The 21,617-nt window shown below is 40.4% G+C and overlaps 1 protein-coding gene across 3 annotated transcripts in view; it reads left to right on the top strand.

The window, feature by feature from the left end:
• cbfa2t3 (CBFA2/RUNX1 partner transcriptional co-repressor 3) overlaps nucleotides 1–21,617 on the top strand; it is a 79,375-nt gene that overhangs the window by 33,749 nt on the left and 24,009 nt on the right. For all 3 annotated transcript variants that reach the window (XM_067452073.1, XM_067452066.1, XM_067452059.1), the window contains exons 2-5: nucleotides 7,706–7,852; nucleotides 13,996–14,237; nucleotides 15,225–15,314; nucleotides 19,074–19,255. In XM_067452073.1, coding sequence (XP_067308174.1) covers nucleotides 7,732–7,852; nucleotides 13,996–14,237; nucleotides 15,225–15,314; nucleotides 19,074–19,255 — 635 coding nt within the window. In that variant the 5' untranslated portion in view covers nucleotides 7,706–7,731. The remainder of the gene's footprint in view (nucleotides 1–7,705; nucleotides 7,853–13,995; nucleotides 14,238–15,224; nucleotides 15,315–19,073; nucleotides 19,256–21,617) is intronic.

The raw sequence follows: 21,617 nt of genomic DNA, 5'->3' as shown, positions 1-21,617 counted from the left end.
ACTTTCTGAAGTAAGTGTGTGTGTTTTATTTGTGATGACGCAGACAAATTGTGCTATTTTCATGATTTATCAATTTTTTTATGTGGTTCAGACACAATAATATTTTGAGTTTCTATTTATTAAACAAATTTCCTTCATTGTATCAACTCAAATTTTTAATTTCAATAAACTCAAAATTTTAAGGCAACCAGGTTACTTACTTTTTTAAGTTAAACCAACATTTTATTTTACAGTGTACAGAAAATGCTTTCACACAAGAAACGAACCGAACCTTTGTTCAGTTTGATCCGGACCGAGACTACCTCTTTTCGTCGGACCAAATTTCGTCTGCTTAGTCCGGACCGTGGTCCGAGGGAGGTTTCACATCTGTAATTTTGGTTCGTACCAAACTGAAAAGTCCAAAAATCTGGACCAAACAAGGTGTGAAAGCACCCTTACACTGCAAAAAAATGCTCCTTATTTAGTATTTTTGTCTTGTTTCCAGTCTAAATATCTAACAATTCTTAAATCAAGATGCATTTACTAGATCATTAAAATGACAAGATGTTTTCTTGTTTCGTTGAAAATAAAATCAAAATGAGTTTTTGCTTAAAACAGGCAAAATGATCTGCCAATGGGGTGAGAAAAATAATCTTATTTCTGTTTAAAAATCTTGTTTCTTGTTTCCGTCTCAAACAGAAATAAGATTATTTTTCTCACCCCATTGGCAGATCATTTTGCCTGTTTTAAGCAAAGACTCACTTCATTTTGATATTTTTCCCCAGAAAACAAGCAAAAATATCTTATATCATTGTTCTTATCTAGTAAATGCATCTTGATTTAAGAATATTTAGATATTTTGACTGGAAACAAGACAAATACTGAATAAGCAGAGCATTCTGTGCAGTGAGAGCCTCGCACCCCGTGACCCTTCTGCAGCTGTCATCTCTCTAAGGTCGAGCACCAATTATCTGGCTGTTAGTCGTTTGGCTGTGACCCTGTGGGTTTAGTTATTTTTGCACATGACATCTCGGCCGGATCGGGGGGGTTAGGGGTTTCTCCGAACATGGCCTGGGCTGGCGGTCCAGCATTCGGTGCTGTTTTTCGGGAGGTCTATCTGACTGAAGGTGACAGTGGAGAGACCACAGGCGTCTGTCAGAGAGTCTGCTGATCAACACATGCTGTGTACACACTCACACACACACTGCGACATATAGGTGAAACACACACACGTTTAGTGTTTACTTTTACACACACACACGCACACACACACGGTATACAAAATACACTATATATATGGCCATTTTATCAGCCATCACCCATATGGCTCTGTACCAGCATCAGCCATTGAAAAATTAATATTGGTGTAACAACAACAGAGTGCGAAAGATCAATAATCTGCCAATGGGGTAAGAAAAATAATCTTGTTTTCTGTTTGAATTAAGATTATTTTTCTCACCCCATTGGCAGATTATTTATCTTATTTTAAGCAAAAACTCTCTTCATTTTGAGTTATTTTTCCCCAAAACAAGACAATCTTTTTTGCTTGTCTAGTAAATACTTCTTGTTTTAAGAGTTTTTAGATGTTTGGACTAGAAACAAGACAAAAATACTGAGTAAGAAAAGCATTTTTTTTTTTGCAGTGTGGTATAATGTTTTTTTTTGGGCTTGCATCACTGTAAAATCCTGGACTTTGGCAATTATAATTGATGAGAGTTGCACAAAAAATACTTGGATTTGCACGACTGAATATTGTCATCGGCATGCATTACAACATAGATATCTATATATCAGATCTAGACTCTAGAATAACTGAGTTTGTGGCGTCTAAAGCGTCATTCTTGGCGACAGATGATGGTGAGGAGTAGCAAATGTGAGCTGTCACCAGTGATGTGTGTGTGCTGATCTCAGGACCATCTGATGGCACTTCTTTCAGAATATATCTGTGCTTTCACACACACACACACACGTTGTTTTTCCATGTTTTATGGGGACTTTCCATAGCCGAAATGGTTTTTATACTGTATTAATTATATATATTTTATCCCCCTACACTGCCCCTAAACCTACACTCTAAAAAATTCTGGGTAAAAAACAACCCAATGTTGGGTCAAATATGGACCAACCCAGCAATTGGGTTGTTTTAACCCAGCGATTGGGTTGTCTTAAGCAAATATTTAACCCAACCGTGGGGTTAAAACAACCCAATCGCTGGGTTAGTCCATATTTGACCCAACATCGGGTTAAAACAACCCAGCATTTTTTAGAGTGTACCCATCACACACACACACACACATACACACTGCCCCTACGCCTAAACCTACCAATCACACACACACACACACACACACACACACACACACACATTTAAAAAACATCACTTACACTCTAAAAAATGCTGGGTTAAAAATAACCCGAGTTAGGTTGAACATGGACAAACCCCACAATTGGGTTGTTTTAACCCAGTGGTTGGGTTAAATGTTGCTTAAGACAACCCAATTGCTGGGTTAGTCCATTTTTAGCCCAACTTGGGTTGTTTTTAGTCCAGCATTTTTTAGAGTTTACACTCTAAAAAATGCTTGGTTGTTTTAACCCAATGTTGGGTCAAATATGGACTAACCCAGCAATTGGGTTATTTAACCCAGCGATTGGGTTGTTTTAATCCTGCGGTTGGGTTAAATATTTGCTTAATACAACCCAATCGCTGGGTTAAAACAACCCAATTGCTGGGTAAGTCCATATTTACAACAATGGGTTCTTTTTTATTCAGAATTTTTTAGAGTGTAGTATAATTTATAAGATGTTTTTCTCATGAGGACCAAAAAATGTCCCCACAAGGACAAGGATTTCGGATATTGCCATCTTTGTGGGGACATTTTGTCCCCATAACGTAGGGTTTACCAGGCCACACACACACACGCATGCACAGTGTTTACCCAAACAAAAATCAACAGGGTTGACACTGACTCAACAAAACCACCGTTGGGATTTGCTGAAACTTGTTGGGACACCGCAGTGAAACCTGAGAGAAACTACCTGTTCATCCCACAGTGTATGAGTGTGTGCTGCAGGTGTGAGGACAGATCAGCATGAGGCCATAGTTAGGTGGCGTAGTAGATAAAGGCATCGTCACATGACCAGCACAGGCGCGAGTGAGGAAGAGTTGCCATGTTTGGTCCCGCAGATGAGGCTCGTGCTAAAGTGATGGACAGCAGCAGATCCAGCTGCACTTGTCCCGGGCTGTCAGAAGCCTGTCCATCCGGAGACGAGACGGGACAGCAGGCGGAGGACAGCTGTGACATTTAGCCTCCGCCTCACACAATTTATCTCTATCAGCAGAGACCCTTCAGATTTACTGCCAGGAAACATTATAACTCTGTCTGAACCACTGCGCCACACACATGAAGAAGACACAACATGTGTCAAACTGGCCAAACTTAGCCCCGCCCACAACTGAGTTCCGGTTCAGGCTGGACTTGATCCATAGAGGAGTAATTATGCCTGAATGCAAACTGACCAATGAGATTATCAGGATGGGCTTTAGTCGATGACGGACAGATGATCGACAGAAACTGACCAATGAGATCATCAGGGCGGGCTTTAGCCGATGACGGACAGATGATCGACAGAAATTGACCAATGAGATCATCAGGGCGGGCTTTAGCCGATGACGGACAGATGATCAACAGAAACTGATCAATGAGATCATCAGGGCGGGCTTTAGCCGATGACGGACAGATGATCGACAGAAATTGACCAATGAGATCATCAGGGCGGGCTTTAGCCGATGACGGACAGATGATCGACAGAAATTGACCAATGAGATCATCAGGGCGGGCTTTAGCCGATGACGGACAGATGATCGACAGAAACTGACCAATGAGATCATCAGGGCGGGCTTTAGCCGATGACGGACAGATGATCAACAGAAACTGACCAATGAGATCATCAGGGCGGGCTTTAGCCGATGACGGACAGATGATCAACAAAAACTGACCAATGAGATCATCAGGGCGGGCTTTAGACGATGACGGACAGATGATCTACAGAAACTGACCAATGAGATCATCAGGGCGGGCTTTAGCCGATGACGGACAGATGATCAACAGAAACTGACCAATGAGATCATCAGGGCGGGCTTTAGCCGATGACGGACAGATGATCAACAGAAACTGACCAATGAGATCATCAGGGCGGGCTTTAGCCGATGACGGACAGATGATCAACAGAAACTGACCAATGAGATCATCAGGATGGGCTTTAGCCGATGACGGACAGATGATCAACAGAAACTGACCAATGAGATCATCAGGATGGGCTTTAGCCGATGATCAACAGATGATCAACAGAAACGGACCAATGAGATCATAAGGGCGGGCTTTAGCCGATGATGGACAGATGATCAACAGAAACTGACCAATGAGATCATCAGGATGGGCTTTAGCCGATGACGGACAGATGATCAACAGAAACTGACCAATGAGATCATCAGGATGGGCTTTAGCCGATGATGGACAGATGATCAACAGAAACTGACCAATGAGATCATCAGGGCAGGCTTTAGACGATGATGGAGAGATGATCAACAGAAACTGACCAATGAGATCATCAGGATGGGCTTTAGCCGATGACGGACAGATGATCAACAGAAACTGACCAATGAGATCATCAGGGCGGGCTTTAACCGATGATGGACAGATGATCAACAGAAACTGACCAATGAGATCATCAGGGCGGGCTTTAACCGATGATGGACAGATGATCAACAGAAACTGACCAATGAGATCATCAGGGCGGGCTTTAGCCGATGATGGACAGATGATCAACAGAAACTGACCAATGAGATCATCAGGGCGGGCTTTAGCCGATGACGGACAGATGATCAACAGAAACTGACCAATGAGATCATCAGGGCGGGCTTTAACCGATGATGGACAGATGATCAACAGAAACTGACCAATGAGATCATCAGGATGGGCTTTAGCCGATGACGGACAGATGATCAACAGAAACTGACCAATGAGATCATCAGGGCGGGCTTTAACCGATGATGGACAGATGATCAACAGAAACTGACCAATGAGATCATCAGGGCGGGCTTTAGCCGATGATGGACAGATGATCAACAGAAACTGACCAATGAGATCATCAGGATGGGCTTTAGCCGATGATGGACAGATGATCAACAGAAACTGACCAATGAGATCATCAGGGCAGGCTTTAGCCGATGATGGACAGATGATCAACAGAAACTGACCAATGAGATCATCAGGATGGGCTTTAGCCGATGACGGACAGATGATCAACAGAAACTGACCAATGAGATCATCAGGGCGGGCTTTAGCCGATGACGGACAGATGATCAACAGAAACTGACCAATGAGATCATCAGGGCGGGCTTTAGCCGATGACGGACAGATGATCAACAGAAACTGACCAATGAGATCATCAGGGCGGGCTTTAGCCGATGACGGACAGATGATCAACAGAAACTGACCAATGAGATCATCAGGGCGGACTTTAGCCGATGATGGACAGATGATCGACAGAAACTGACCAATGAGATCATCAGGATGGGCTTTAGCCGATGACGGACAGATGATCAACAGAAACTGACCAATGAGATCATCAGGGCGGGCTTTAGCCGATGACGGACAGATGATCAACAGAAACTGACCAATGAGTTCATCAGGGCGGGCTTTAGCCGATGACGGACAGATGATCAACAGAAACTGACCAATGAGTTCATCAGGGCGGGCTTTAGCCGATGGTGGACAGATGATCGACAGAAACTGACCAATGAGATCATCAGGGCGGGCTTTAGCCGATGACGGACAGATGATCGACAGAAATTGACCAATGAGATCATCAGGGCGGGCTTTAGCCGATGACGGACAGATGATCGACAGAAACTGACCAATGAGATCATCAGGGCGGGCTTCAGCCGATGATGGACAGATGATCGACAGAAACTGACCAATGAGATCATCAGGGCGGGCTTTAGCCGATGACGGACAGATGATCAACAGAAACTGACCAATGAGATCATCAGGGCGGGCTTTAGCCGATGACGGACAGATGATCAACAGAAACTGACCAATGAGATCATCAGGGCGGGCTTTAGCCGATGACGGACAGATGATCAACAGAAACTGACCAATGAGATCATCAGGGCGGGCTTTAGCCGATGACGGACAGATGATCAACAGAAACTGACCAATGAGATCATCAGGGCGGGCTTTAGCCGATGACGGACAGATGATCGACAGAAACTGACCAATGAGATCATCAGGGCGGGCTTTAGACGATGATCGACAGATGATCGACAGAAACTGACCAATGAGATCATCAGGGCGGGCTTTAGCCGATGACGGACAGATGATCAACAGAAACTGACCAATGAGATCATCAGGGCGGGCTTTAGCCGATGACGGACAGATGATCGACAGAAACTGACCAATGAGATCATCAGGGCGGGCTTTAGCCGATGACGGACAGATGATCGACAGAAACTTACCAATGAGATCATCAGGGCGGGCTTTAGCCGATGACGGACAGATGATCAACAGAAACTGACCAATGAGATCATCAGGGCGGGCTTTAGCCGATGACGGACAGATGATCAACAGAAACTGACCAATGAGATCATCAGGGCGGGCTTTAGCCGATGACGGACAGATGATCAACAGAAACTGACCAATGAGATCATCAGGGCGGGCTTTAGCCGATGACGGACAGATGATCGACAGAAACTTACCAATGAGATCATCAGGGCGGGCTTTAGCCGATGACGGACAGATGATCAACAGAAACTGACCAATGAGATCATCAGGGCGGGCTTTAGCCGATGACGGACAGATGATCAACAGAAACTGACCAATGAGATCATCAGGGCGGGCTTTAGCCGATGACGGACAGATGATCAACAGAAACTGACCAATGAGATCATCAGGGCGGGCTTTAGCCGATGACGGACAGATGATCAACAGAAACTTAATCACACTGAAAAATGCTTTTCTTACTTAGTATTTTTGTCTTGTTTCTAGTCCAAATATCAAAAAATTCTTACATTAAGAAACATTTACTAGACAAGCAAAAGTAATTGTCTTGGGGAAAAATAACTCAAAATGAAGAGAGTTTCTGCTTAAAATAAGATAAATAATCTGCCAATGGGGTGAGAAAAATAATCTTAATTCAAACAGAAAACAAGATTATTTTGCTTGGGTGGCGTTTGGGGGTAAAATGTGTGTTATTTTGGCAAGGTTGCTGCTAAAATTGGCATTCCTGGGTCTATATATCACATAATTGAGGTCGCTTCAACCCGCGGGAAAAACGCGGACTTGGCAACACAGTGCAGTCGAGTTCTGTTGACATTTGACAACTAACGTTATGCGCCGCTCCGCTGCTCTGATTGGTTGTAGGTCTGTCCAATCGAGGTCTTTCCTGGGTCCTCTCAATACTTTTAAATCTTATCTCAAGACATTTTCATTGACCTTTAACACTCCTTAGTTATCTTGGCTCTCCTTGTTTACTGGTTCTTGTTTATTTGTGTGCTTGTTTTACTTCTCTTGTCTTCTTTTATACCTTGTACAGCACTTTTGGTCAACCTTGGTTGTGTTTAAATGTGCTCTATGAATAAACATTGATTGATACTTTATCGTTCTCATTATAACCTAACTCAGTACTTTTGGAATATAAAATGGCATCTGTTTTATGTATTTGGTAGGTAGCACAGGACAGAAGGCTGGAACGATGCCAGATTCACCTGCTGATGTCAAAACCCAGCCCAGGTCGACTCCGCCCACAATACCACCTCCACCCCCTGCTGTCAGCCAGGCAGCCAATCGCAATGCCTCATTCACACCCACAACAAGTAAGTGACATGCAATTCATAACACAATACAAATGTGTTACAAGAGAGTCTTCTACGGTCCGTTATCTCTGGACTACTATCATGTGGGAGCAACTGTCTGATAAGCAAATTAAAGTTTGTGTCAACATGTTTATGACTAGGTAACTAAATAATATCCAGTGTATCCCCTGCCCCCTTTTAAAGGGATAGTTCACCTAAAAATGAGCTTGTGATGTCTATCTGCTGACCCCCAGGGCATCATAGGTGTGTTTGTTTCTTCAGGAGAACACAAATGAAGATTTTCAACTCAGCCGTTGCTCGTATAATGCGTGTCAATGGGGTGTATTTCTATGAGAGTAACAAACACACACACATACGAATCCACAGGGATGGGTACCGAAAACCGGTATTAAACGCGCCCCGGGGGTGAATTTTGAAAGACCGTTGTATCGATAAGCTCTGACATTATCGGTTCTGCTGTCGGTACTTTTGAAAATTCACGTGACGTGAGAGAGAGAGAGAGAGAGAGAGAGAGAGAGAGAGAGAGAGAGAGAGAGAGAGAGAGAGAGAGAGAGAGAGAGAGAGAGAGAGAGAGAGGCGCAAAACGACAACCCTAATGAGTGATGACAGAGGACAGAACTAATTTAAACAGCCTGGTTACACTTTAGATCTGTGATAGTCTGATTTTATTTTAGATTTTGGCTTCCAAAGATTATAATTATAATATTTATGTCTAGCGCAACTTATTAATTCCCCACAGCAGCAACGCTGTCATTTAATAATAAAAAGAGTGATTAAAAGCACAAAAATGTGCGCAAGAGGTTGTTCCCAAGTCGGCGCGCGCTGAAACAGCCGCAACGAGACGAGCAAATTACACTTTCGGTTTCACACTCGCGTCTAAATGATCAAATGTACACAGACATCTGTGTCAAAATGACCGGCTTGGAGAGTCTCTTAAAAACAGTTTGTGTCTAAAATGGACGTAGTTATTATGGATATAGTCGGGAGAAAAATATAGTCCATCTGCCTATTATCAGTCACCTATAGATCTGCACGTCTGTCTTAAAGAGGCAGCAGTGTAAATAAACATGCTGACGAATTACTGCGAATTAAACAACTAAGAAAATCACTCTCAACTCTTGAATGAATAACTTCAGCTTTAATAAGCATTATTTTGGCTATCTATGATAAACTATGCAGTGTTATTTTACATTTGATTACTAGAATTCTTCCTGAAACTAAAGCACTGTGTAGGCCTATATAATGTGTATCTTTGTTAATTGTGTGTGTGTGTGTGTGTATATATATATATATATATATATATATATATATATATATATATATATATATATATATATATAATCTCAAAAAGTACCGATAAGAATACCGTTAAAGTACCGGACTGATAAGCAGTATCGATAAGAGTAGTAATACCGTTAAAACCTTAACGATACCCATCCCTACGAATCCATTTTAAACCCTGAGGCTCGTGGAGACACACTGATGTCTTCAGACACGAAACGATCGCTTTCTGCCAGAAACACAACAGTATTTGGGTTATTTTTTACCTCATATCAGACGAATCTCATCTAGTGTTCCCAGCGCCATAACTTCCGTCGAATAAGGTCAAAATCCCGCCGCGATCATAGACATATCTATGCAGATACCCCACTCGACCGATCCGCACACGCACTAATGAGGGATCTATGTGAATATTACTATAATCACGGCGGTATTTTGACCTTATTCGAAGGAAGTAATAGCCGCTAGGAACACTAGATGAGATTCGTCTGATATGAGGTAAAAAATAACCCAAATACTGTTGTGTTTCTGGCAGAAAGCGATCGTTTCGTGTCTGAAGACATCAGTGTGTCTCCACGAGCCTCAGGGTTTAATATGGATTCGTATGTCTGTGTGTTTTTTACTCTCATAGAAATACACCCCATTGACACGCATTATACGAGCAACGGCTGAGTTAAAAATCTTCATTTGTGTTCTCCTGAAGAAACAAACACACCTATGATGCCCTGGGGGTCAGCAGATAAACATCACAGGCTCAGTTTGGGTCAACTATCCCTTTAAACACTTAATGTTTGTTCCCACCACAATAACGCAAGAATGCATGTTCTTATAGCAATGCCAGAACACAGAATAATCTCTATTAGATCAACAATAGCCATTATCAGAGTTTTCCTACACTGTAAAAAACAATATTTAAAAAATACATTACCTGGTTGCCTTAACATTTTGAGTTTATTGAAAATACAAATGTGACTTAATACAATGAACATTTTGGAGATTCGACAACCTTTATTAAAATATTATTAAACGATTTTATAAGCATATTAGGTAAGTGTGTGTGTTTTATTTGTGATGACGCAGCCAAATTGTGCTATTTTCATGATTTATCACATTTTTATGTGGCTCAGATACAATAACATTTTGAGTTTCTACACTCTAAAAAATGCTGGGTTAAAAACAACCCAAGTTGGGTTGAAAATGCACCGACCCAACAATTGGGTTGTTTTAACCCAATGGTTGAGTTGTTCTTACCCAGCAATTGGGTTGTCTTAAGCAACATTTAACCCAACCACTGGGTTAAAACAACTCAACCATTGGGTTAAAACAACTCAATTGTTGGGTCGGTGCATTTTCAACCCAACTTGGGTTGTTTTTAACCCAGCATTTTTTAGAGTGTATTTATTAAACAAATTTCCTTCATTGTATCAACTCAAATTTTCTAATTTTAATAAACTCAAAATTTTAAGGCAACCAGGTTACTTGCTTTTTTAAGTTAATCCAACAATATTTTTTTACAGTGTATAGCACAGGATGCCCTTGTAACATGAGCAAGTGTATTCGAGAGTGTGTGTGTGTATGGTAGGTTGAGCTATTGTCTGTGCGAGTGCTTAGGACAGACAGCTAGAGATTTGTGTTCTGCATTCGGGGGGTTCGAATCGGGCTCGGCGGGGCAGATCTCGCTACCCTATATAGCAATGACGGGCCGTGTTGGTTCACCTGTTGCATGGGTCGAAGCATAGCCTGCTTGCCACTCTAAAACCAGAACACAAGTGTGGGAGTCACATGGTAAACCCACATGTGTCCAGCCTGGAATGGAGAGATAAAAAGGGGCACGGGCGAAATGAAAGACCCTGTGTTCTGCAACATGAAGCCATACACACACACACACACACACAGACCCAGCAGTGTGAAGATAACTCGGTTGAAAGCTGTGTTTGCACAATCATACGCTTCCCAATGTCCCAGAGGATTATGCTCGCTAACTCTAAGCCCTCGCGCTGTGTCCACTTCTACAGTAATGTTTGTTTATCTGTGGGCGGGGCTTCAGGCACAGGTAACAACTAACAAAAATAAGGTGCAAAACTGCAAAAAATGCTTTTCTTACTTCGTTTTTTTGTCTTGTTTCTAGTCCAAACATCTAAAAATTCTTAAAACAAGAAGTATTTACTAGACAATTAAAAGTAATTGTCTTGCTTTGGGGAAAATAACTCAAAATGAAGAGAGTTTTTGCTTAAAATAAGATAAATAATCTGCCAATGGGGTGAGAAAAATAATCTTATTTCTGTTTGGGACGGAAACAAGGAGCAAGATTTCAATCAGAAATAAGATTATTTTTCTCACCCCATTAGATCATTTTGCCTGTTTTAAGCAAAAACTCAATTTGCTTTTATTTTCAACAAAACTTTAAAAATCTTATGTGGTTTTACTTATATAGTAAATGCAGCTTGATTTAAGAATTGTTAGATATTTAGACGAGAAACAAGACAAAATGGCAACACTTTATTTTAGGGTTCAGTTATTAACTATTAACTAGTTGCTTATTATCATGCATATTACTGGGATATTAGCTGTTTATTAGTACTCATAAAGCTCATATTAATGCATTATTATCATGCATATTACTGGGATATTGTCTGTTTATTAGTACTCATAAAGCACATATTAATGCATTATTATCATGCATATTACTGGGATATTGTCTGTTTATTAGTACTCATAAAGCTCATATTAATGCATTATTATCATGCATATTACTGGGATATTAGCTGTTTATTAGTACTCATAAAGCACATATTAATGCATTATTATCATGCATATTACTGGGATATTGGCTGTTTATTAGTACTCATAAAGCACATATTAATGCATTATTATCATGCATATTACTGGGATATTGGCTGTTTATTAGTACTCATAAAGCACATATTAATGCATTATTATCATGCATATTACTGGGATATTAGCTGTTTATTAGTACTCATAAAGCTCATATTAATGCATTATTATCATGCATATTACTGGGATATTAGCTGTTTATTAGTACTCATAAAGCACATATTAATGCATTATTATCATGCATATTACTAGGATATTGGCTGTTTATTAGTACTCATAAAGCTCATATTAATGCATTATTATCATGCATATTACTGGGATATTAGCTGTTTATTAGTACTCATAAAGCTCATATTAATGCATTATTATCATGCATATTACTGGGATATTAGCTGTTTATTAGTACTCATAAAGCACATATTAATGCATTATTATCATGCATATTACTAGGATATTGGCTGTTTATTAGTACTCATAAAGCACATATTAATGCATTATTATCATGCATATTACTAAGATATTGGCTGTTTATTAGTACTCATAAAGCACATATTAATGCATTATTATCATGCATATTACTGGGATATTAGCTGTTTATTAGTACTCATAAAGCTCATATTAATGCATTATTATCATGCATATTACTGGGATATTGGCTGTTTATTAGTACTCATAAAGCACATATTAATGCATTATTATCATGCATATTACTGGGATATTGTCTGTTTATTAGTACTCATAAAGCACATATTAATGCATTATTATCATGCATATTACTGGGATATTAGCTGTTTATTAGTACTCATAAAGCACATATTAATGCATTATTATCATGCATATTACTGGGATATTAGCTGTTTATTAGTACTCATAAAGCACATATTAATGCATTATTATCATGCATATTACTGGGATATTAGCTGTTTATTAGTACTCATAAAGCACATATTAATGCATTATTATCCTGCATATTACTAGGATATTGTCTGTTTATTAGTACTCATAAAGCACATATTAATGCATTATTATCATGCATATTACTGGGATATTGTCTGTTTATTAGCACTCATAAAGCACATATTAATGCATTATTATCATGCATATTACTGGGATATTGGCTGTTTATTAGTACTCATAAAGCACATATTAATGCATTATTATCCTGCATATTACTGGGATATTGGCTGTTTATTAGTACTCATAAAGCACATATTAATGCATTATTATCATGCATATTACTAGGATATTGTCTGTTTATTAGTACTCATAAAGCACATATTAATGCATTATTATCATGCATATTACTAGGATATTGTCTGTTTATTAGCACTTATAAAGCTCATATTAATGCCTTATTCTGCATGAGCTTATTCTACATCCCTTAATCCGACCCAATACCTAAACTTAAACGCTACAGAAACTACCTTACTAACTATTAATAAGCAGTAAATTAGGAGTTTATTGAGGCAAAAGTCAGAGTTAATAGTGGATATGTGTTCCCCATACTAAAGTGTTACCAAAAAAGTAAGGCAGAAGGGCATTTTTTGGCAGTGCGAGGGCCTAATCGTGATGCAGAAGTGTGGATGGGACGGCCTGGACCCTGAAAGCTGCAAATCTGCTCTCAGCTGGTAGACATGTGCTCAGCCAGATTTAGACACACACCTGCTGTTGGAATAAAAGTAACCCAGTCCAGGGGGCTATTTTTGGGACCTCTTTAACACGTTCCTCTTATAGTTGTGTGTTAGTGAGTGAGTGGGTGAGCGGTGGGAAGCAATAGGTGGCTTGTGTGTATGTTGTGGAGAGAGATAGTGTGTAGAGAATGAAACGAAGAGTGCCGCGTTACTATCACAGCGTCTCCGTAGTTTCAGTTTGTTCCCTGGCTGTTTTGGGGATGCATGTGCCATCTTCGTGCTACATTGGAGCTTCCCGGAAGGGGCTTCCAGGGATTGAGATGGATAAAAAAGTGAGCAAAGGAGTCTGGCGTGACTTAAGCGATGCTAATGCAAACACTGGCTCTCTTTCCTCAGTGTTAAACGGGAGCAGTCACTCTCCCACTACGCTAAATGGAGCTCCCTCGACTCCCAATGGCTTCAGCAATGGACCCGCCACTTCCTCTACCGCATCCCTGCCAACACAACAGCTTCCTCCAGCCTGCGGAGCTCGACAACTTTGCAAGCTTAAGCGTTTTCTCACCACACTACAGCAATTTGGCAACGACATCTCGCCCGAGATTGGAGAACGCGTACGCAGCCTGGTCCTGGGGCTAGTGGTGAGTGTCTAATGGCTCTCTGGTTCTTTTCTCTTTCCTGGGTGTTGAAGGGTTAGTTCACCTAAAAATATAAATTCTGTCATTAATTCGTCCTGTGGTTGGCCAGCCGTCAGACCTCCGCTCATCTTCACACACAGATGAAGATATTAGTGTTGAAATCCGATGGCTCAGAAAGGCCTTCATTGACACCAATGTCATTTCCTCTCTCAAGACCCATAAAGGCACTAAAGACGTCGTTACAAAGCCCATCTCACTACAGCGGCTCTACAATCATTTTATAAAGCGATGGGAATAGTTTTTGTGCGCAAAAAAACACAAAATAACGACTTATATAGTGATGGCCAATTTCAAAACAAAGATTTGAACGGTTATGAATCAGTGAATCGATTCATGATTCGGATCGCGTGTCAAACTGCTGAAATCTCTGGCGATCCGAATCATGAATCGATTCACTGATTCACCGTTCGAATCTTTGTTTTCAACCAAGCAACTTTATTTATATAGCACATTTTTAAACAACAGCCGTTGCCCCAAAGTGCTTTACAGAGATAAAATAAAAACATTAAAACAAAATGTAATGTTGCATACACCCAAGCAAACTCAACATTCAAATACTATAAATGCGTTTTTAAATACGACTCAAAAACTGCAACTGAAGGAGCTGACCTCACATAAAGTGCCATCACTATATAAGTCGTTATTTAGTTTTCTTCCACACAAAAACTATTCTGGCCTCTTCATAAAGGATTGTCGAGCCGCTGTAGTGAGATGGGCTTTGTAACGACGTCTTTAGTGCCTTTATGGGTCTTGAGAGAGGAAATGACATTGGTGTCAATGAAGGCCTTTCTGAGCCATCGGATTTCAACACTAATATCTTCATCTGTGTGTGAAGATGAGCGGAGGTCTGACGGGTGAGGAATTAATGACAGATTTGTCATTTTTGGTTGAACTAACCCTTTAAATGTATTGCTCTTTCTGTCTTATCAGAACTCAACTCTAACCATTGAAGAGTTTCACTCCAAACTTCAGGAAGCCACAAACTTTCCCCTGCGTCCCTTCGTCATTCCGTTCCTCAAGGTAAGAGCGGGCACAGAAATACAGACACAGGTCTTCACTTCCAGCAATCTGGAGTAGCCAGAATTTGGACTTTTAATAAAGTTCAACATGGCATTGGGTTCTATGAATTACCTTGTGTAGTAAGTACACGTTTGACTGACTATAAAGTACACTTAAGGAGCAGGTAAAGCACCATTTTGCACCATATTGTGCCCGATCGCCATTTTATGGTGGAGAGGAGACCGAATGATGAAGCCAATCAGGATATAGGGACTATTAGGAGGCCATGATGGACAGCGGCCAATGGGCAAATTTGGCCATTGAGCTCTTTATCAAGGGGATATTTAATGACCACAGAGAGTCAGGACCTCGGTTTAACGTCTCATCCGAAGGACTAATATGCTAATGTTTGGTCTTGACGTCACAACGAAACAACTTTAGTTTAATCGACATCTGAGAGATAACAACTTTATATGGTGCATTATCAGATTGTTACACACTACATGATACTCCATAATAGGGGCAACGTTAAAGATTTGATGGCACACTGCAAAAAATGCTTTTCTTACTCAGTATTTTTGTCTTGTTTCTAGTCCAAACATCTAAAAATTGTTAAAACAAGAAGTATTTACTAGACAAGCAAAAGTAATTGTCTTGTTTTGGGGAAAAATAACTCAAAATGAAGAGAGTTTTTGCTTAAAATAAGATAAATAATCTGCCAATGGGGTGAGGAAAATAATCTTAATTCAAACAGAAAACAAGATTATTTTCCTCACCCCATTGGCAGATTATTTATCTTATTTTAAGCAAAAACTCTCTTCATTTTGAGTTATTTTTTCCCCAAATAAGACAATAATTTGTACTTGTCTAGTATTTTTATGTCGTTTGACTAGAAACAAGATAAAAATACTACGGGAAAAAAGCATTTTTTGCAGTGCATGAACATTGCAACGTTTATCCAGCGGTTTTAGAGTTGCTCTTTTGAGGCGATCATTGGGAATGTTGTTTGCGGGTGGATTTTTGAAAAACATGTGCACCCTACGTCTTGGAAAGTGGATAAAACCAGCCAATGAAGTCATATTTTGTGCAATCAGACAGTTGTCGAACAGTCTGCGGGTGTGCCGTCTGAAGCTAAATCGAGGTTTTAAAGGGTTAGTTCAGCCAAAAATGAAATGTCTGTCATTAAGTCCTCTCCCTAATGTCGTTCCACACCCGTAGACCTCCGTTCATCTTCACACACAGTTTAAGATATTTTATATTTAGTCCGAGAGCGTATGCAAGTGTATGCACACTATACTGTCCATGTCCAGAAAGGGAATAAAAACATCATCACAGTAGTCCATATGAGACATCAGTGGGTTAATTAGAGTCTCTTGAAGCATCCAAAATACATTTGGGTCCAAAAATAACAAAAACTACGACTTTATTCAGCATTGGCTTCTCTTCCGGGTTTGTGTTCAATCCTCAAATAAAGATTCAAACGGTTATGAATCAACGACTTGATTCATGATTCGGATCGCGTGTCAAACTGCTGAAATCACGAGACATTGGCGATCCGAATCATGAATCAATTCGCCGATTCATAACCTTTCGAATTTATAGGTCTTACGGGTGTGGAATGACATTAGTGGGAGTCCTTAATGATATAAATTTTCTTTTTGGGTGAACTAACCCTTAAAGTCTTTCCGTATCTGTACGAGGAGCTCTTCCTTATGGTGCACCATATGGAAAGGGGTTGGTGGGACTTCGAGACAGACAGGAAAAGTGACAAACAAAAAGAAGGTAGATGGATGGCGGCCAGCATCGGCACACACACGTGACAGATTCGCTCGGTATTTCCCTAACTCCGGATACATGTTTTTCAGTGCGTGTAGATGAGCAAAGTCCATTTGATAAAGCATCCAAACCCCCCTCCCGGCTCTGCTGAAGCCGGTCTGTGCTGATCTAGTGCTCCATATGGCCATCATTTGTGATTCATTAAAATTGGCACACTTGTGTTTACCCAGAGTGGAGAGGAGCGGTGTGGGCCAAAGGAGATTTTCTGGCAGATGTTGCAGTGGGTGCTGTAAGCAGCATAGCTTTCCACTGCTCTGCCGATGTTGTCTTTACGCTGATCCCTTTCTGTCCTCAGACATCACACAGATCCAGGGCTCAAACACACACACACACACACACACACACACACACACACACACACGAGTTCTCTGATTCATTGCGATGCTTCCTCAAATGACCTCGCACTGATACACAAAAATTGTAAATGTAATGTGCAAAAAAGCATTCTAGTTGTGCGAATGTATTCTCAAAACATACAACCCATTCTGTGTAGCGATATATCACGATATAAAAATGTGACGATATGTATCGTTGATGTAAACGATATGATTCGCGATATAGTTGTTTTAACCAAGGCTCGATTTGCTGTAGTCGGCCTATTTATAAGGAGAGACAGTTGCTTTTGCAAGAAATAGCAATTCCAAAACACACATCCACAGACTTGTAACTAAAAATTTCAGCGCTTATGTATCACCAATAACTGGCTGTATAGAGTTAATATATCCACACGCCACAGAATGCCTTCCACTGTGCATTTGCGTATGTTAGTGAGATGTAGACTACACAAGACATATCTCATAGTGTGAGTGTTTTATTCAAAGCAGAGCACTGTGGTACATGGCACACCGCACATCGCTCACAGGCCGCTGTCAGAGGTGTTGATGTTACACATCTGTATCATCAGCCAGCTGTGTAGCGTTATACTGACAGAGAGAGAGAGAGAGAGAGAGAGAGAGAGAGAGAGAGAGACCTTAGCAGGCACAAACACCAGAGAAAGTGTCTGTTTTATCTCATCCTTTTTCTCTCGCTCTCTTACAAAAAACCAACATAGCTGGTCATCAGCATTTGCTGTGTTTTGCAGAGCTGGACAGTCTCAGCTCATTTACTCGAGTCCTGTACTTAAGTTCACTGTTTGAGTATCTGTGCTTTACTGGAGTATTATTTTTTCTGTAAACTTCTGACTTTAACTTCACTCCATCTGAAAGACAAATATCGTCCTCTTTACTCCACTACATTTCTATCAAGGTCCTCGAAGTGGAAAGTCGTTTCTGTCGCAGCTCTGAAAGTCAGTGATGATTTTTTTCTTCTTTAAAAGGTGTTTGGGTTTTTGCAGAAAGCCTTTCAGGAATCACTCTTGTAGAGTCTCGTGAAGTTCAATGATTTCACAGCATTTATTAAACACTGATTTATAGTTTAGAGCAAAATGGAAGAAGACGGATGTCCAAATGCTCATTTAGTGGAGTATTCACATAAACAAAGTTGATTCTGTCTTCAGTGAAGGTGAACAGTGTGAGAATATCAGATGTGTATCAGTGTGTTGGATCCGTGCATTCGGCCTTAAAGTGACAGCAGCTTTATAAAGAGCTTTGTAACTTTTCTACAAGTATTTAAATGAGTTTAAGTTAGTCGTCTGCTAGTGTGTCAGATGGAGCGTCACTGACTGGCTTAAACCATGATGGCATAATGTGCATTTATACAACTATAATACAATAATGCGTTGATATAAAAAGGAATTTACTTTTGATACTTAAGTACTTTTGAAAACAAATACTTCTGTACTTTTACTTAAGTAAAAAACTGCAAAAAAAATTTAAGAATTTTTAGATGTTTGGACTAGAAACAAGACAAAAATACTGAGTAAGAAAAGCTTTTTTTTATTTTTTTTTTTGCAGTGCTGAAAATCCTTTTTCTCACCCACATTTTGTTTCTCTTTCTGTCCGACAGGCTAACTTGCCCCTCCTGCAGAGGGAGCTGCTCCACTGCGCCCGGATGGCCAAGCAGACTCCAGCCCAATATCTGGCCCAGCATGAGCAGCTTCTGCTGGACGCCAACGCCAGCTCCCCACTGGACTCCTCCGAGATCATGCTGGAGCTCAACGAACACGGCAAGAGACGAACCCCGGACAGGTACACACACACACACACACACACACACACACACACACACACACACACACACACACACATGAAAACACTTGTCTTTCTGTGTACCATTTTTATAACAAATACCTGAAGTCATAAATACCTACAAAGTCAAGCAAACGGGAAAAATGTAGACAGCTATGGTAAATGTCAACACAACCTTGCCCTGGGCATACTTCTTCCTGTCTGGCTTTGAAATGCGCGCGCACACACACACACACACACACACACACACACACACACACACACACACACACACACACACACTTGATGTAATGAGCGGAGGGTGTGGAAAGGTTAGGCCACACAGAAAGAGACAGCGGAGAAAAGGTGGAAGTGTGAGTGGCGTTTCTGCCAGCCGGATTAGAAACAAACAGAGCTGCTCTAACGTCACACACTGCACAAAATGCTCTTCTTATTTAGTATTTTTTTTTCATGTTTCCAGTCCAAATATCTAAATATTCCTAAATGATGATGCATTTACTAGATCAGTAAAATTATATTAGATATTTTTTCTTGTTTTGTTTTCAAAACTAAACTTCAATCATAAACAAGATTATTTTTCTCACCCCGTTGGCAGATCATTTTGCCTGTTTTTGATTTTATTTTCAACAAAACAAGCTTATCTAGTAAATGCATCTTGATTTTTAGATATTTAGACTAGAAACAAGACAAAATGACTGAGTAAGAAGAGCATGTTTTGCAGTGTAGTTGTGACGTGACGGGCGCCAGTCAAAGCATGTTGAGTCTGAAATGAGGAACCCAAATCTGCGTTCTGATTCGGCGTCCACATTCACACCAGGTTTCAATACCCGACCCTAATGGCAACCGTGAGCGTTCCCTCCACATACAGATGGTGAGAAATCAAGTGCTCCTGACAATCACAAAAACTAAGCACAGCAATATTCCTGTTTGTCTGCTTTTGTTTTTCTTCTACTCTCTCGTCCGCACTCTCCCGTTCTCTGGTAGCTGCCCATATGTCAGCGATGTGTCCAGATGGTGAGCTTGCTGAACCCCTGCTTGAACTGATCCGGAGGGAGGGATGAAGAGAGAGAGAGAGAGAGAGAGAGAGAGAGAGAGAGAGAGAGAGAGAGAGAGAGCTACTGTAATCCATACACCTCCATCTCAGAACCCGAAGCTTACCGTATCACGGCGGGAGCCCCAGCTGTTGCTTTAATTTGTGGGATATTTGGCCACAACTGTAGAAATGCTCCGAAAGCCGGGATGTTTTTGGGTTGCGGAGGCGGGCATGATGGGGTGTCGTATACAGGACAGGCCAGAAGTTTGGACACATTACTATTTGTAATGTTTTTGAAAGAAGTTTCTTCTGCTCATCAAGCCTGCATTTATTTGATCAAAAGTACAGAAAAAAATGTAATATTGTGATATATTATTACAATTGAAAATATTTGGTTTTCAATGTATTCTCCTTTAAATGCTGATTTATTCCTGTGATCAGAGCTGAATGTTCAGGATGGTTCCTCCAGTCTTCAGTGATCATGATCCTTCAGAAATCATTCTCAGATGAGGATTCATTACGAGTGTTGGAGACAGATCTGCTGACGGATATATTTATAACCTGTGATACTTTTTTTTATTAATACTTAAATAATAATAATTAAAAAAAGAAGCAAATGTTTTAAAAATAGAAATCTTTTGTAACAGCGATATACTCTACTGGTCAGTCATTTGGGGTAGTAATTTGAAATAATTCAATAATTTTATTCTGCAAGGATGTGTTAAATTGATAGTAAAGGAGATTTATATTATTTGAAAATATGTTTTATTTATTTTGGATTAAATGCAGTTCTTTTGACCCTTTTATTCCTCAAATATATCCGTCAGCAGATCTGTCTCCAACACTCGTAATGAATCCTCATCTGAGAATGATTTCTGAAGGATCATGATCACTGAAGACTGGAGGAACCATCCTGAACATTCAGCTCTCATCACAGGAATAAATCAGCATTTAAAGGAGAATACATTGAAAACCAAATATTTTCAATTGTAATAATATATCACAATATTAAAAAGGAAAAACTGTACTTTTGATCAAATAAATGCAGGCTTGATGAGCAGAAGAAACTTCTTTCAAAAACATTACAGATAGTAATGTGTCCAAACTTTTGGCCTGTCCTGTATAAGCAGACAGAGTCAGATGTCCGAGCCAACTGCACTCTCCTCTCGAGTGCAAGAAAACAAGTCCTCACACACACACACACACACACACACACACACACACGTTTCATGCAGAAAGGAGAGAAGCTTTAGCCCTGAATCTCTGGCTGCTGCTCTCAGCTAAACAGATTATTATCAACACTGCGGCGCAGGCCAGCCAGATGGCTCC

The sequence above is a fragment of the Pseudorasbora parva genome, chromosome 1 (assembly GCF_024679245.1).
Source record: "Pseudorasbora parva isolate DD20220531a chromosome 1, ASM2467924v1, whole genome shotgun sequence".
Taxonomy (NCBI): Eukaryota; Metazoa; Chordata; class Actinopteri; order Cypriniformes; family Gobionidae; genus Pseudorasbora; species Pseudorasbora parva.
Note: the sequence above shows the minus strand (reverse complement) of the source record. Positions and strands in the feature narration are given on the sequence as shown.